General features: G+C 40.8%; 1 protein-coding gene across 1 annotated transcript; it reads left to right on the forward strand.

The window, feature by feature from the left end:
• The first annotated feature begins 7,145 nt into the window (after positions 1–7,145).
• mboat7 (membrane bound O-acyltransferase domain containing 7) lies at positions 7,146–18,284 on the forward strand. Its single transcript, XM_085365565.1, has 9 exons — positions 7,146–8,241; positions 9,419–9,501; positions 10,539–10,668; positions 10,914–11,040; positions 11,138–11,294; positions 11,706–11,901; positions 12,936–13,088; positions 13,216–13,392; positions 15,449–18,284. Exons 2-9 carry the CDS (start codon positions 9,426–9,428, stop codon positions 15,858–15,860), a joined length of 1,428 nt encoding a protein of 475 aa, XP_085221691.1. The 5' UTR covers positions 7,146–8,241; positions 9,419–9,425; the 3' UTR covers positions 15,861–18,284.
• Positions 18,285–18,326: the final 42 nt, after the last annotated feature.

Raw genomic sequence — 18,326 nt, forward strand, 5'->3', positions numbered from 1 at the left:
CTGCTGTAAAATCCAACTTTTGTCTTATTTAAAATATAAATCTAATATAATCTGCTTCTTAATGTATGTTCTTTAAAATACAGCGTGTGTTTTTTAATATATTATAATTATAATAATTATTATGTGGACATGAATATTAGATCGTTTTTTAGTGAAATATAATCCCTCCAGAAAGGCAGGAAAAGCCCGGAAACTTACTTTAAAACTAAATATGTTCTAAATACTTTAAAACTAAATATGTTCCCTAAAACGGTGACAGAGCTACAGACCCATGACAGCCTTACACAGGTAGCCAGCAGCTATGACCAGCACTACTTGTGCAGTTAATAAAAGGACAGGTAATGTTTGTCGCGCTGTTGCACACACAGCACGCTCGTTTGTCAGTTGCAACAAGACAGCTTACCAACGTGTACGTAATAAGATAATACTCCTGGGTGCTACACACTACAGTGTACGCTGTACACCTACTTACTGGTTTTGTGGCATCAGTCTGTATGGAAGAAATATAGTAAGTCTGTGTCTCTGAGTTAACTTGTGTTTCTCCTGCAGCTCCGGACCGCAAAAAATGCGCGTGCTCTTTGTGAGCTCGTTCCCGGCTCGTAACCAGCGCGTTCTGCCGTCAAGGGCGATCATTGGTTAAATGTGATCATGTGACTGATGTACGGTGGCCCCTAGAGACAAAGCACGTACAAACTCCAAAACACATGCAAATTCCAAAACACATGCAAAATCCAAAACACTTGCAAACTAAAGAACACACGCAAACTCCAAAACACGTACAAACTCCAAAACACTTGCAAAATCCAAAACACTTGCAAAACCCAAAACACGTACAAACTCCAAAACACTTGCAAACTAAAAAACACATGCAAATTCCAAAACACGTACAAATTCCAAAACACTTGCAAAATCCAAAACACTTGCAAACTAAAAAACACATGCAAATTCCAAAACACGTACAAACTCCAAAACACTTGCAAACTAAAAAACACATGCAAATTCCAAAACACTTGCAAACTAAAAAACACATGCAAATTCCAAAACACGTACAAAATCCAAAACACTTGCAAACTAAAAAACACATGCAAATTCCAAAACACGTACAAACTCCAAAACACGTACAAACTCCAAAACACTTGCAAAACCCAAAACACGTACAAACTCCAAAACACTTGCAAAACCCAAAACACTTGCAAACTAAAAAACACATGCAAATTCCAAAACACGTACAAATTCCAAAACACTTGCAAACTAAAAAACACATGCAAATTCCAAAACACGTACAAACTCCAAAACACTTGCAAACTAAAAAACACATGCAAATTCCAAAACACTTGCAAACTAAAAAACACATGCAAATTCCAAAACACGTACAAAATCCAAAACACTTGCAAACTAAAAAACACATGCAAATTCCAAAACACGTACAAACTCCAAAACACGTACAAACTCCAAAACACGTACAAACTCCAAAACACTTGCAAAACCCAAAACACGTACAAACTCCAAAACACTTGCAAAATCCAAAACACGTGCAAATTCCAAAACACGTACAAATTCCAAAACACGTACAAATTCCAAAACACTTGCAAACTCAAAACACGTACAAACTCCAAAACACTTGCAAAATCCAAAACACGTACAAATTCCAAAACACGTACAAATTCCAAAACACTTGCAAACTCAAAAACACATGCAAATTCCAAAACACAACGGAAGTGCTCCAGGACGCTAGGGGCAGTGTTGAGCTCGATTTGCAAAATAAACGGCAAGTTTGTCTGTATGGGACGGTCTAGTCTCCGTCGCGCTTCCCAGGTTGCCTAGCAACCGTGATACTAACCGCTGGAAACGTGTCATACAACTTGGTTTGACAGAAATGAGGGAGAACATATTTTGTTCATTTGTTTGTTTGTTTCTACATGAGCTTTGTGTGATTTGATAAGTATCTGAGGCTGAGACCACAGGACAGTAAAACATGATTTTTGGGCTTCATTTCTGTACTGAACAGTCATTTCAAGATTAATTAGTAAATAAGAATTAGCTGATGTTGTTCATGAGACTAAAGTCATATCACTTTGGTAATGTAAATATAATATGGCCAATATTCTAGTTATTATATTAATCATTATTAGCTATTACAGCAGTGAACATGAACTCTGTGTCAAATACTGAGCTTCAGTACAGATTCAAGTTGCAGTTATTTATATGTCTTATCACCTTAAATCTTCACTCAAAGACAAGTATCTTTGACAGTGCATATATAGGTGTATCATATATAAGAGACAAATGTTGTTCCTTCATGCTGGCATTACTAAATTTGGCTCATTGCTTACATATATTTATAAAAAGAAAATGTACAAGCTGTGATAACTGTTTCTGATAAAATGAAGAGTAGACTGATATATGAAATATTCCTTTATTGGGTGAGAAAATCAGACCATGTCATAACTGCTTTAAGTCATACAGAATAGATATCAGAGCCTTAAACAGGCTGGCTTCTGCTAAATGGGTCAAACTGGGCAGAAAGTAAACAAACACATAACATCCTTACAGAATATGATGTAACACTATAGATCAACTTAGCTCAGAATATATAAAGCATATAAACAATTACAGCAATATGCTGCAACAAACACAGCAGTGCTACTGATCCAAAATACTCAAAGCTTCATAGAACTGAAACAAACATTTGTTTTTAGCTCCATTCTGCTGCTGATACATACTTTAGGTTTCTGAATATTACACTTGTTGCTGCCTTTCATAGTGTGTAACTTGAAGGCCCTGAGTACTTTCTCCCACACTGAAAACACTGGAATGATAAAATTATTTGAACATTACCTAATAAGACTGATTCAGGACAGACAATTAGTTATTTTAAACTTTTCTAGCAGTCCTTCACAAACAGGGAACAGTCTGTCTATTCTCTCCATCTGTCAGCTGCTGCTGGCTCTTCCTCCTCCTCTTCCTCACACACTGTTGAGTTTGTCCTGGTGGATCATCAGGGGTGCAAAGCCTCACAGATGATGTGCAGCAGTGGGTCCCTCAGTCTGTCCTCACTCTGGACACTTGCAGTCGTCACACATGGAAATCAAATGTGTGATAAGCTGCAGGATTCAAACACAAGTGTGACTTATAAACACATGTTCATATTTTTATTACACAATCAGAGAGAAAGAAACAGAGAGAGTGCAGGACAGACAGACAGGTGACAGTCTCAGGTGTATATACTGCTACAAAACAGCACAAAAGAAGGAGGATTTAGTGTTTGTGTTATTACGAAACAAAAGGAGGATTTAGTGTTTGTGTTATTACGAAACAAGAGGAGTTCCCAGATGGTACAGTGGACACACATGTGTGACTCCTGTGATTAAAGCATCTTTCTTTCAGCTTAACGAGTGAACCTTCAGCTCGTTCAAACACACGTTAAAGTCCGTTTGGCTCGACACCACCGAACAGAGGCAGCAATATAACACAGCTAACATTAACAGTGCAGTGAATCCTGCTTGTGCCGTGATATTCAGGACTGCAAACCGAGCAGCATCACTGACTTTCAGCTTGTTGTGTTTGTGGATATATGACTGACTTTAATTATCCACAAAATCATCACAATCTCTGTAAGATTAAGGTCGACTATATATATTTTTTTAAAGTAAAGGCTTTAAAACCAAGTTAATTCTGAAAGTACAGACATGACTAATGTCACATAACTTTCCCGACATGTGGCCAACAATAATGGTTTAATGTTCTTCATTAAAAAAATATTTGCGCATAAATAAGTGACATAATATTCAGTACTTACTTCTGAAAGTTTACACTTCCTCCGCTCCGCTTCCACCGTTTTTTTTCAGCAAAATTATCCACACCACCACTGCACTATGAAGTCTGGGATATGTTGGGCCATGAAGGCTACACCGACCCATCCTTAAAATTCAGGGAAATTATGGACGCATTTGAGGGCCGCATTTCGAGCAGCCTTTGAATTGGGAAAGCCTTCTCTTGTCGCTGTGACGTAATCGGCCTTAAAATGCGGCCTTTAAGGCTGCAAACCCCAAATCCGGTCATTGGTACTTCCTGGCTTGTGTAGTTACTAGGTAACAAAAGCTCAACACTGCCCCTAGCGTCCTGGAGCACTTCCGTTGTGTTTTGGAATTTGCATGTGTTTTTGAGTTTGCAAGTGTTTTGGAATTTGTACGTGTTTTGGATTTTGCAAGTGTTTTGGAATTTGTACGTGTTTTGGATTTTGCAAGTGTTTTGGAATTTGTACGTGTTTTGGAATTTGCATGTGTTTTTTAGTTTCAGAATCAGAATCAGAATACTTTATTGATCCCTGGGGGAAATTATTTTTTGTTACAGTGCTCCATTTTAAACCAACATTAAGACAAGACAGACAATACGCTAACTAAGAATAGTACAATATATACATATATATACATACATACATACATAAGTCACTCATAAATAAATAGTTGGAAAAGAAACATGTGTAGTTGTAGCAGCAAACAGTGTGTTAAGTGGATGCGTTGTACAGGGAGATGGCCACAGGCAGGAATGATTTCCTGTGTCGTTCAGTGGTGCTTTTCGGTAATCTCAGTCTCTCACTGAACGAGCTCCTGTGACTGACCAACATGTCATGGAGTGGGTGGGAGGTGTTATCCAACATTGTCTTTATCTTGGACAGCATCCGCCTCTCCGACACCACCTTGAGGGAGTCCAGCTCCATCCCCACAACATTGCTGGCCTTACGGATCAGTTTATTAAGTCTGTTGGCATCTGCGACCCTCAGCCTGCTCCCCCAGCATGCAACAGCATAGAGGATCGCACTGGCCACCACAGACTCATAGAAAATCCTCAGCATTTTCTGGCAGATGTTGAAGGACCTCAGTCGCCTCAAAAAATAGAGACGACTCTGGCCCTTCCTGTAAAGTGCTGTGGTGTTTTTAGCCCAGTCCAGTTTATTGTCAATGTGTACTCCAAGGTATTTATAGTCCTCCACAATGTCAACACTGACCCCCTGGATTGAAACAGGGGTCAAGTGTTTCCTGGTCTTCCTGAAGTCCACGATCAGTTCCTTGGTCTTTGCCACGTTGAGCTGCAGATGATTCTGCTCACACCACGTGACAAAGGAGTCGACCACAGCCCGGTACTCTGTCTCATCATCCCTGCTGATGCATCCAACCACCGCAGAGTCATCAGAAAACTTCTGAAGATGGCAGGTCTCTGTGCAGTGGCTGAAGTCTGTGGTGTAGAGGGTGAAGAGGAAGGGGGAGAGGACAGTCCCCTGTGGTGCCCCTGTGTTGCTAATCACCTTGTCAGACACACACTGTGGGAGACGTACATATTGTGGTCTTCCTGTCAGGTAATCAACAATCCAGGACACCAGAGAAGCATCCACCTGCATCGCTGCTAACTTATCACCCAGGAGGGTCGGCCTGATGGTGTTGAAAGCACTGGAAAAGTCAAAAAACATGACCCTCACAGTGCTCGCCGGCTGGTCCAGATGGGTGTAGACACGATTGAGCAGGTAGATGATGGCGTCCTCTGTTCCGAGACGAGGCTGATAAGCGAACTGAAGGGGATCCAGATGTGGTCTTACTATGGGTCGCAGCTGGTCCAGGATGAGCCTTTCCAGGGTCTTCATGATGTGGGAGGTCAGTGCCACGGGCCTGTAATCCTGGGGGCCACTGGGACGAGGCGTCTTTGGTACAGGGACGAGGCATGATGTCTTCCACATCACCGGGACCCTCTGCAGACTCAGACTCAGCATAAACAGTTTATGAAAGACTCCACACAGCTGGGGGGCACAGGCCTTGAGGACAAGGGGACTCACTCCGTCTGGTCCAGCAGACTTGCCTGAGTGAAGTCTCCTCATTTGCATCTCAACCTGGTATTGAGTGAAGGTGATGGGCGGGGGAGGGGTGTCAGGAATCTCACAGGAGGCAACATGTGAAGAGAGAGGCTGGCACAGTGGTGTGGCTCTGGATTCCAGGCTGACTACAGGTGAGGTTGTGGGGGTGGGAGCAGACACTGTGGTGTCGAATCTATTGAAAAACAGATTCAACTCGTCGGCTCTATTCTCACCTCCCTCAGCTCCCCTGCTGTTGGTTGGCCTGAATCCAGTGATGGTCTTCATGCCCCTCCACACCTCTCTCATGCTGTTCTGCTGGAGTTTCCACTCCAGCTTCCTCCTGTAATTGTCCTTAGCCTCTCTGATCTTGTCCTTTAGTAACACCTGGACCTTCCTCACCTCCTCTTTGTTGCCCCCTCTGAAAGCCCTCTTCTTGTTGTTGAGGAGGGCTTTGATGTCCTTAGTCACCCACGGCTTGTTATTTGTGTAACAATGAACAGTCTGAGCTGGAACAATGGAGTCGGTGCAGAAAGTTATGTAGTCTGTGATACACTCAGTAAGCCCATTGATGTCCTCGGCGTGAGGCTCACAGAGTGTTTCCCAGTCGGTCACCTCGAAACAGCCCTGTAGTTCCGCTATTGCCTCCTCTGACCACCTCCTAACAGTCCTGGTGGTCACAGGTTCCCTCCTCACAATTGGCACATAGCGGGGGGTGAGGTGAATCAGGTTATGATCTGACCTACCAAGTGGGGGGAGGGAGGAGGAGCTGTATGCATCCTTGACGTTAGCATACAGTAAGTCTAAAGTTTTCACTCCCCTGGTGGGACAGTCCACATATTGTTTGAATGTTGGTAGTGTATTGTCCAGTGATACATGGTTGAAGTCACCCGAGATCACAATAAAGGCACTCGGGTGCTGAGTCTGTAGCCGAGCTATGGCAGAGTGGATAGTGTCACATGCAGCTGTGGGGTTAGCAGAGGGGGGAACATAAACAGCCACCAAGATGACGTGAGAGAATTCCCTGGGTAAATAATACGGCCTGAGTCCAACAGCACACAGTTCAGTGTCCGGGCAACAAATCCTTTCTTTGATTGTTATGTTGGCAGTTTGCAAGTGTTTTGGAATTTGTACGTGTTTTGGATTTTGCAAGTGTTTTGGAATTTGTACGTGTTTTGGATTTTGCAAGTGTTTTGGAATTTGTACGTGTTTTGGATTTTGCAAGTGTTTTGGAATTTGTACGTGTTTTGGAATTTGCATGTGTTTTGGAATTTGCATGTGTTTTGGAGTTTGTATGTGCTTTGTCTCTAGGGGCCACCGTAAAGAAAATAATATTAAATACATTCTAACAACAGCTGATCAAGCTTAAACGTGATGCTGTTGTTTAACGCGACATCCGCTGGTTTCTTCTTTCTGGCGCAAAGTGGGCGATAAACAAACGAGAGAGAAAAGCCGATCAGCTGATCATTGATCAGTTTCATGATTGAAGTAGCAACAGGAGAGGGAGGGAGAGAGAATGAGAGAAGAAGAGGCAGCTGTGCACCGTAAAGACACAGAAAAACTCCAGCTTTGTGTCTTTTTCATTGTAGCTGAAGTCCGGGACAAACTGTATTCATATTCAGCTCAATACCAAATATTGAGTAATATTTTCTCTGAATACGAGACGATTCCGTTTTTCTCTATTAACTAACCTTGTGAATAAAATAAAAGTTCACTATCAGTAACTTCATAGCACCTACCCAGCTGTATAGAAACTCCGTCATGCTAGCTAGTACGCAGTATGAGTTATTGTAACTGAATGACACAAAGCTGTGGGTTTGTTTTTATTTTCAATATCGCACACACCGTACTACACTGCATACTGTAATTACTGTACTTTTAATTTCTGAAAAAAAATACTCTAAAGCTTCTTTTAATGTTTCAAAGTCTATTTGGACAATTTGGAAATGACAACCATTAACTGGGGTATAAAAATATGCATTTCAAGGTTCACGTCCATTGCTCGACAGTTTTCAGTAAAATACAGTGAGCCACAGCGTTAAATGCAGATAATATGGAAATGAATCGTTTTAGACTGACATCCAATCCGCACCCCTGCCGTTAAAGTGATAATGGTACAATCCGAGCGCTTGTTTAGCTCAGTTGTTGAAAAGGCTGACTGTAAAGGTGCAGGTTCGAGTCCCCAGTCGAGGCTGTTTATTCCCCGTCTTCTTCCATTTTCATTTCTGTCGCTAATAAAATAATATAATTTAAAATATAATTTAAAAAAAAATGGTATAATCTATCTCTGACGCATCGCTCGTCAACCAGGAAGTGAAAACTGATCCGGTGTTAAAGTGTGAATGGCTAGTTAGGTGTGTTACCAGTCTTCAAACGGACAGGTATCCCGCTGTATAAATGTAAGTAACAGTGTCTACTGCTCTAACGGTGTTCAATCCAATATGAAACATTAATGTGGACTGATAGTTTTGCTTTCTGTCTCCTTCCTGCCTGTTAACGGTTGTGGAGCCGTGGCTTAAACTCCTGTTACGTGGGTTTTATGCGTAATCTTGTGTTTTTAACCCAGTTTATTCAGTCAAGCAGCACCGCACACACAGTGCTGTTACTACTCACTACAACACTGCACCTATCTTGTTGAAGGTGTGCATACTGATGGTAACTGACAGCAGCCACGTTTTAACCCCGGAATATAATCGACAGTGGTTTCCACACTAATAAAAAGAGAAGTGTGCTCTTGCACAAGGGGCTCTTCTTGTCTTGTCACCGGAAGTTACCTTAACATGGATAATTTCTCCTTCACGTAGAGCAGATTTTCTTTGGTTTTTTCTAACCATGTGAGGGGTGTTACAGACGACTCTGTGTTCTCACAAGGGTTCGCGGATGTGTACAGATGATGTTAAAATGGCTTTTTATCGTTATTATTATTTTAGACCCTAGTGTGTTCCTGTGCAGCACATTTGTGGAGAATATAAAAAGTATATAAAAAATGAAAAAGCTGGGATATAAAGATTCAGGCATTCAGGCTGGATAAGTGTGGGCTCAATGTTTGTAACTATTCATTTTTATTCAAATGGATAAACTATTACTGTGCTGAATTTCGATATAAACTATGGGAGACTAGAAGGGCTGTTAGGATTACATTTTGAGCTGACGCAAAGTATACCAGTGCATATGGCACCACAACCGCTGAAGTTCAAATTCAGCAAACCTAATAATTGCTGGCGAGATAATTTTACACAAGCACAAGTGATTTGTTGTTACTAAAATGCAGAAAATAAATCTGTCCTTCAAATGGTGTTTAGAGGAGGTTGTAGTATTTCTTGTGTACTTTAGGCTCCTTTCCTACACCTGCATCTACAGCTAAACAACACTTGTTTAGACTTCCTGTTGCTAGCCACTCTGGCCTCAGTGGTCTGTTTGTGTAATTCACTGCACTGTGGCGGCCCTTAGAAATATCCCTCACTCTCAGCACACAAACTTTATTTCTGAGTATTTGCATGGAGTGTTTCTCTCATGCTTTACTTTGCATGTGGGTTGCATTATAAAAGTGTGTGTGTGTGTGTGTGTGTGTGTCAGCAGAGCAATGTCTCCTGATGAGCTGGTGTACCTGGGAGTCCTTGCTGCTTCCATCCCTGTTGGATTCCTCTTCCGGTACCTCAGTGAGTATTTCGATCAAATTATGAACACATTCATACATAATTTATATATTTATTTTTATCTAATGCTGTTTGCTGGTGATTGTTATACTATGAGATGAAAAACTGACACAACCATAATTTACTATTTAAATGCAAAAGGGGAAAAAAAGTCTTATTTTGAGAGTTGTGATTATTCAAATAAGTCCAGATTGCATACACGATACTTGGTTAGTAAAGGGTTAAAACGGGACGAATTATGTTGATTTTCAGTGCTCTGTAAGTGCTCGGGGAAAAAATACTGGCACATCGGATCTTGATGAATAAAATCATGAAGCTAAAAATCTTCAGTGATGCACATTGTGCAATTCATTGGAAACAAAACAACATAACAACAGTTAGTGGGGGGGGGAGTCAGTCCTTTGAAGACTGGATTCAAAGTCACACCAAAAGTCCATGTTAACAAACAGCACTGAAGTTACAGCAGCACAGAAGTGTGTGACACTTTGTAACAGGAAATCGTATGCATTCAGCTGGTGCTGCAGAAAACATTTTAATGATTTTATTTTTGGTTGTATTCTGCTGCAGAGTCTGCTTTACACTGCTGGTGTGTGATCAGTTAAATTTGTAGACCGTTTATCAGCAAGGATATTGATCAATCAGTATAAGTTGAATAATAAAGTGAAGGGACTTTCACGTCTCCTGGAATCAATAAATGATGTTTGCCCCAAAGGCAATCTTTACCTTAGCTTGAATATGTGAAAGGACGACCACATATTCAGGATAAACACATGGAAATCACAAAAAATGCTCATGTTTATATTTTGCATGGCTTTCTCTTTAAAGGTTTTCACTAATTAACTGATGATTTTATTTTTATTTTCAATTTGCATAAAAAAAATTACATTTCTCCACCTTTTATCAACGGGGGCTGACAGCAGTGGGTGGGAATCAACAGACTTATATAACATTATATTTTTCCTGCTGTGTCAGGCACTTTTCCTGCCCCACGGTAGACACTTGTAGGTGGCTTCCACTCTGCAATTTTTCTGTCACTTCAGGTCCACCTGTGAAGCAGGGTGCAGCTCTTCTTCTCGGCCTGTCCATCACTATCGCCACCTGCCACATCCACACACTCCACTCCCTGGTGACCGTGATCGGAACATGGATTATTATCAAGAGCAGCTGGAGGTGAGGAACGAACATCCATGCATTTCAGACTTATTTTACTTTGTATCACACAAACTGTTGTCTGTGAATTCACCTGTAAATTTCTCAAATATAGCAGCTGATCTAGAGTGTAGAAATGGTTAAAAAAATAAATAGAAATAAAAACCTGTAAGCTTTAATTTCAGCCAGAAAGTGAAGATCACAGCATGCAACAGGACTCCATGTACATGTAGTCTCACTCCTAACTATATATGTCTGTTTACAAGGCACGCCCCAGCGCTGAGCCTCAGCTGGACCTTTCTCTACCTCCTCTTCTTCCGCCTGGTCACTAAGTTTGGTCTGCCATCACCAACACCTTTCGCCAACGCCGTCCAGCTACTTCTCACGCTCAAGGTATGGAAAGTTAAAAACACTCAAGTGGAGAAATCAGTTTAAAATTATACTGCAGTGTATTTCAAATTCATGCATCCTTATCTTACTGTTTATGTAGATGGTGAGTCTGGCCAATGAGGTGCGCAGCTTCCACGTGGAGAAGAAGAAAGACGTGAGCTCCTTTGCAAAGTCCCCCGTCGTTGGCGGTCTGTCGCAGGAGCCTTCCATCTACGACATTTTGTCATATAGTTACTGTTATGTCGGTATAATGACGGGTAAATAACTTGTCTTAAATGTTCAGAAAAAAGGAAATTCTGATCTTACATGAACTGTTTTTAGCTGTAAATTGTAATTAAGTGTTGGTGTTCATTTGCTTTTGCATGAATTTTAACTGTTGTCTCTCTTTGTCTCGCTTTCTGCTACTTGTCCAATATTGTGAGTCCATGCTTTTTTTTTAGTATTATTTCTATTTCTAACAGTTTTCATAAATCTCTACTCTATTTTTGTTCTCTCACTTCCTTTTCCTACTCAACTGCACCCTGTGTTGTTGTTTTTTTTTTTGAACCACACTGCCCTCTAATGTTCCTCTCTATACCTTGCATCATCCTGATTGCCCAATTTTTGTCTGTCACTGTCTTCTCAATCCTGCATTTATCCCTCTGTCTCATCTCTTCATGTCCTTAAAGGCCCTTTCTTCCGCTTCCAAACATACATTGACTGGGTGAGGCAGCCGAGCCCGCTGGCCCTCCCCGGTTTGACGCCATGCCTGCAGCGCTTGAAGCCGGTTCCTGTCTATGGCGCTCTGTTCCTGGCTGTCAACTCTGTCTTTCCGCTGGCCTACGTTCGTACCGAGGACTTCTTGGATCAAAACGTTTTCTATAGGTATTGTGACAAAGAATCAGCACAACAGCAATACGCTTTTGGAAATTAATAGGAGTTATAGATTAATTATATTTTGTCATATTATCACTGGAGAGTTGTTTAAGTTTTTTTTTATCAGTGATTAAAAGTAGACTAAAGTAAGACAACTGTAAACAAAGCAATTTTTAAAAAATTCTATTAGAAGAATTCATTAGAATGATTTTACTCAAAAATAACATTTATACTCAGTTGCCACTTTATTAGGTACATCTACAGTGTATCGTGAAGTCGTCATGTTCAAGACACCAGTTTCAGTTGATTTTAGCTTTTTGACGTGGTGGAAGCAGCCATCAGAAAATGGGTACACTGTTGTCATGAAGGGATACACATGGTCAGGAACAATACTCTGGTAGACGGTGATTTTTAAATGATGCTCTGTTGGTACTAAAGGGCCCAACGTGTGCCACACCATTACACCACCCCTGCCAGTCTGAAACCAGTGGCACCCAGTGTGGTCTTCCACTGCTGTAGCCCATCTGCTTCGAAGTTAAATGTGTTGTGTGTTTAGCGATGCCCTTGTGCATACCTTGCTTGTAACAATGGTTATTTGAGTTACTGTTGACTTCCTATCAGCTCAAATTGAATTGGCCATTTTCACACAGAGAACTGATGCTTGCTTGATATTTTCTCTTCTTCAGACCATTCTCTGTAAACTCTGGAGAAGGGTGTGTGGAGAAAATGCCAACAGATCAGAAGTTTGTGAAGTTTGTCCAAGAGTCACTTGGACCACTGTTCTTCCTCATTCTGATGCTCTGTTTGAACTTGAGCAGGTCGTCTTGATCATGTCTACGGGTTTAAATGCAATGAGTTGCCACCGTGTGATTGTCTGATTTGATATTAACAAGCAGCTGAACAGGTGTACTTAATAAAGTAACTGTATATATATCAAAATGTAATTAACTCTTCAGTAAAGGGCACTGAATAGATTTGTCACATCTTATTTGTTTCTTAGGACAAAGGTGCATGATACACTTTGTCTTTGCTTTCATCCTCAGGATGTTCTACATGGTAGCAATATTCTTCGTATTTAGAATGCGTTTCTATTCAGCGTGGTGCGGCGCTGAGGCTGGCTGTATCAGTGCTGGCCTGGGCTGCTATCCAGAAAAGGCTCTTTCTAAACCTGGAGGAGGACCTACTGTCGACTACAGGTACATAATCACAGGAATAGCAAGCATATAAAAAGAGGATGCATCTGTGTACATAAACGAATATTCTAAAAGTGTAGGGGTTTCATATTTTTGGTGTTAAATGCTGGTTTCTTTTCCTTCTCTCCAGTCCTGATCCCACCACGGAGGAGAAATATGACTTCAAAACCATCCAGAACATCGACTGTTACAACACTGACTTCTGTGTGAAGGTCCGACATGGCATGCGTTACTGGAATATGACAGTGCAGTGGTGGCTGCATCACTACATCTACCCCAACGCCCCCTTCAAAGCCTACACACTCAGGTATGTGAAGCAGGTTCTACTTATTCTACAGTAAGAGATCCCTGTGTGGTGTATATGGGACCTGTGCAATAAGTTCTAATGTTAGGAGGTACATGTGAGAGGTGGCAGCAGTCTTCTTTAATATTCTGTTTATATTCAGCAGGGATGCCAGTGAAGCTTCATATCTTATACAGAAGTAATAAGTCCTAAATGCAGTGCTGTTGTTGGCTAATAAACATTACAAGGCAACAGTAAAATTCCAAACTCAGTACGTGGGGAAAAACGTAACTACCTGGATTTAAATAAGCAAATAAGTAACAGCCATGCACTGAATAACTGCTTCAGGGTATTGAAACCTAACTGACGACATGAGTAGCTTCTCTCTCTCTCTCTTTTTTTTTTTTTTTTTTAAACAACCACATCAGAAGACATATCTCATGCTGTGTAAATGATATTATTCATTTACAGAGGTGTCAAATTATTGGCCGGCATCAAGCAAAGAAAACTACTAAGGAGATTACTGAAACTATTAAAAACTGTCCAACGCATTAGTGAAACCTGGAAGGAAAGTGGTGTCTCATCTTCCTCAAAGAGGAAATGTGGTCAGAAACCACTTAAACTTTTTACCCAAAAGCTTTACCCACTGAAAACTGACTAGGGGTAACCCTCAAAGCTCAACTGAGTCATAGGTCATATTTCAGACATGCTTATATAAAAAAATAGCTGGGTGTACAGATTAGTAAAATCCCAGAACCAGTTTTAACTGGTGCCAAAACACATGTTTATTTATATGTACTGAGGTGTCAAAACCTGTCAATAAGTGTGCTAGGGAGACTGTCAAATGTTGTCTTTATGGAGGAAAGAATAAAAAAAAAACACTTTTTTTTTTTCCTCTTTTCATTTATGAGTGAGGCTAATTGGGAAGGAAATGTTTAGTAAGGAGCATCCAAGATTGGATTCTGGGGCGATGGAAAAAGATCATGTGGTCCAAGTGCAGATTTAACCTGCTCCAGAGTGATGAAAGCATCGGGGTGAGGTGAATGAAGCGATGCACCTATCATGCCTATTATGTACTGTGCAACCCCGTGAGGGCAGTGTTATGATCTGGGGTTGCTTCAGTAAGCCAGATCTGGGCTCAGCAACATTAGGTGGCCAGAAACAATGAGGTCAGGTGACCCGATCAGGCTCAAATGTGAAAGAGTGTTTAAGGGAGCATGAGGCTTCATTTCCACTCATGGGAGTGAGTCTGAGTCTCTTATCATCAAAACAAGATGTTGGTGAAAAGTTGATGCAACTTTGTCTGGAAATCATAAATGTTATGACATCACGTACATGCATGAAAATATGAAAGCTAAACGTCGTCCAAAAGATGATTGAGTGTCTCCCCCCCCCCATTTTATTATTAATAACAAATGTCCCATCTTTTCTCTTACTATCTTCTTTCTTAACTGGCTTATGTTTCCAAGTGTCTCTGTCGCTGCCGCACATGCACATTTTTAAAAAAATGTGTCTCATTTGCACAATGATGAGACATAACAGAAAAGAAAAGCTTGACACTTCAGTTTGTAGCAAACATGACTCACTCAGTAGTGGATTCTTTTTATTTATTTATTTATTTAAATAGCCTCTTCTCAGCAAAGCGTTCTGTTCTCTGTGTGTGTGTGTGTGTGTGTGTGTGTGTGTGTGTGTGTGTGTCAAAAATAAACTACACTGCCTGCTACAAAGAGAGTACACAGTGTTCATTGTGATAAAAGAACATGTCAGCCAGTGCCACGACGCAGCTCACATGTTTTTGTGGAAGTTTATAGCACACAGAATCATGAATATTCTGATGCATATTAATAATGTGGGTAAAAAAAAAAAAAGCAGGTTTGTGTTTTGTTTTCTTACAAATACACTTACCGCAGACTTTAAATATCCCATTTATGTAAATGTGTGGGTCAAACCTTTTACAATTCTTCCTTTTTTGCACTTAAACCACCCTTATCCCGCCTCACGATCTTAACACCTCTAACAACTGAGGACAGAAACTCACCTCGTGTTTGGTGTGCCTCTCTCCTGTGTCTGTACCTCTCAGGGCTGGCTGGACCATGTTCATCAGTGCTTACTGGCACGGACTGCACCCTGGCTACTACCTCTCTTTCCTCACCATCCCCCTTTGCATCGCAGCAGAGTCTGCCATGGAGGCTTCTGTCCGAGCTAAACTGGGTCCACGTGGGCAGAACATCTTCGACTGGGTTCACTGGTTCTTGAAAATGAGGGCCTACGACTACATGTGCATGGGCTTCGTGTTGCTGAACGCCACTGACACCATCAACTACTGGATGTCGATCTACTTCATCATGCATGTCATTGCTGTTTGCTGTATACTAGTGGGCAGGGTCTTAAAGGGAGGGAAGAAGGAAGGGAGGAGAGGGGACAAAGAAGAGAAAAGAGAGGGCGAGAAGATAGATAATGATAAAAACAAAAGTGGAGAAAAAACAGACTGAAAGGAGGTGCAAGGAAATAAAAACTGGTTAGATCATTTTTGGGAGAGGAGGAGGAGGTTGCTGCAAGAGCAGAATTTCAAACGCTGGTTTCACCAACACTTATCTTCCTAACAAGAAAGCTCACACAGGTCCAAGAGAAAAGTTCAAATCTTGTTTAGTTAAAAAACAAAAATAAAAGTGCATTTCATATAAACATATTCATACAAATGCTGTGAACAGCGGAAGAGGAATCCTCGAGCGCCGTGAAGGCTTTTAGAGTGTGAGTGGCAGCTGGTCTGTAAACGGTTACAGTGCAGCAGATATCTTAACATTACTGAGGAATCTTTCACACGTGGATACAAACGCCTAAACTTCACAAACTCCTTCTGTTTCTCTTTTGATAAAGCCTGTTAGCAGTTTCAACATTATTTTTTGACATGAAATCAATCTGAGAAACCCTTTTTGCTGGCGTAGAACTCGACTTTGAAAGTGCAGGATCCCAGTAGTAGTATCATATAAGGAAAGCTACTTTTGGCTACTCCCTTATTCGTGAGAGGTCACCACAGCAGGTGTCTGATTGGTGTTTTGTTTTTTTTATACCGGGTTGCCTTTCTGATGCAACCAAACCACAATTTGTACCATACATCCTTTGTTTTTCTTGTTCTTCAAAATATTGTACCAACAGGTGTATAGGATTGCAGTAGTGGTAGAGGTAGATTCTGGGTGGACTCCTTGCACTCCTCACTTACACAACCACCATCTATGAGTCCACGACCCTGGCTGGGCCAGGTGTAAAGTAGGTCGTCTAGTATTAGAAATGTCTGGAGACTCGATCTCCAGCTCCTCCAGTCCACACGTTGACAAGATACTGAGCATAGATGCATCCATCTACGATTCCAGATCTAAACGTGAAATGCTTACAAGGTTACCTTTTACCTCTTGCAGTTAAACCTATTACTATAAGAGCAACGAGTACCTCGGACACAGATGATTGACTAAATCTGTTTCTGTATGTAGCAAAACTAACGTAGGTAAATATTCATACTTACTAACTGTGTCTGTAAGACATGGGAGTGGTTTCAGTCCCCTTAGTATCCATATGTTGTTGTTATAAGTGTGTTACTGCAATTATCTTTCAAGTAAAATGTTGAAAATGTGTGGTTTTAAAAAGAAAAAGAAAAAAAGACGGCCGTTTCCTCACCTGGAAGTGATGGATAATACCAGTGGTGCATGGGGTTTTTTTAAGTTAAGGGCACTAAAAGGAGCAAACACCCAGATTTCAGTGCTTGTATTCACATCTGAAAGATTCTTACCATTACCTGCTGCACTAGTAATCCACTCCTGTCACCTGTATGGTGGTCTTGATAGTATTTCATGAGGTATAAGCAGTCTTGAATTGTATTTCTAATCAAACGAGGTGCATGTCATGTTGAGATCCTGGCTACAGCCTATATTAGAATGATGAATGACTAGTTTTATGATGGAGATAACCTAATGAGTGTGTCATTAGTTCAGCTATTTTGGTCTGTTTGATAAGAATTGACCTTTTGTATTCCTGTTATATGTGTATATATATGTTATATACACACATGCACACACTGTATGTTCTGTTATTTTTGTATGCCAAACATTACTGTGTCCTAAATTTTAATCCTCTAAATTCCTTTTTTTTCTTTTATCTTTTTTGCATTAGTTCCCCTCACTGTTCTGCTTATAGATGTAAGCAGTTTAGATCATATCAGGAGCATCTCCACTGCATGCTGTTGTATCCAGGGAAAGGTGTGCCATGTAAATGATAACAATAGTCCGTTCACTGCCAAAATGTCTGTACTGCCATCGTGTAACATTCTGGGTAGGGACCAAACATTTAATGTGAAGACTTACAATTTTCTATAAGCTGCCAGTGTTTGTCATTGAAAACAGCACAGCTAGGATTGGGGGATATTGTCAATAAAGCTCCTAAAATAAATTCAGGAGCCAATCTCAGCTGACTGCAAGAGGTGGGGAACACCCTGAGCATGTCTCAACTGTTAATTCTCTTTAAGGCAGCGATGATGTTTTAGAGAGGCCATATTTTCATTTTTTGTGATACAAACATTTCTGTAACATTAATGTAAAACTGTTTGATCTCCTCAGTGCACTTCAGCAGAAAGTTAATACATGATGTTATTGAGTTATTGCCATTCCCTCACTGTTAGTTCGCACTGTATGGTCTTGAGGTTATTATTTGTGGGGGTTTTTTGTTTTTGCGCCGGCTGTAACGTTCCCTGATTTGTAACAGTGTTGAAAGTGCAATACATTTCAGCATTTCCTCTGTGAAGATTTAGTTTGTTATAAAGGTCATATTAAAGCCTCTGCAAAGCATTGGGACGCAGTGCTTTCTCTAGGTAAATGTTTGTTAACGACATCCTGTTATTAAAAACCTTTTGTTGCTTTTGTTGTACACAGCAGCGTGTTGTATTTCATTTCCTGGCATCCCTGTCCGCT

The sequence above is a fragment of the Diplotaxodon limnothrissa genome, linkage group LG11 (assembly GCF_057381915.1).
Source record: "Diplotaxodon limnothrissa isolate DT_005_m linkage group LG11, D_limnothrissa_male_GT1.1, whole genome shotgun sequence".
Lineage (NCBI taxonomy): Eukaryota > Metazoa > Chordata > Actinopteri > Cichliformes > Cichlidae > Diplotaxodon > Diplotaxodon limnothrissa.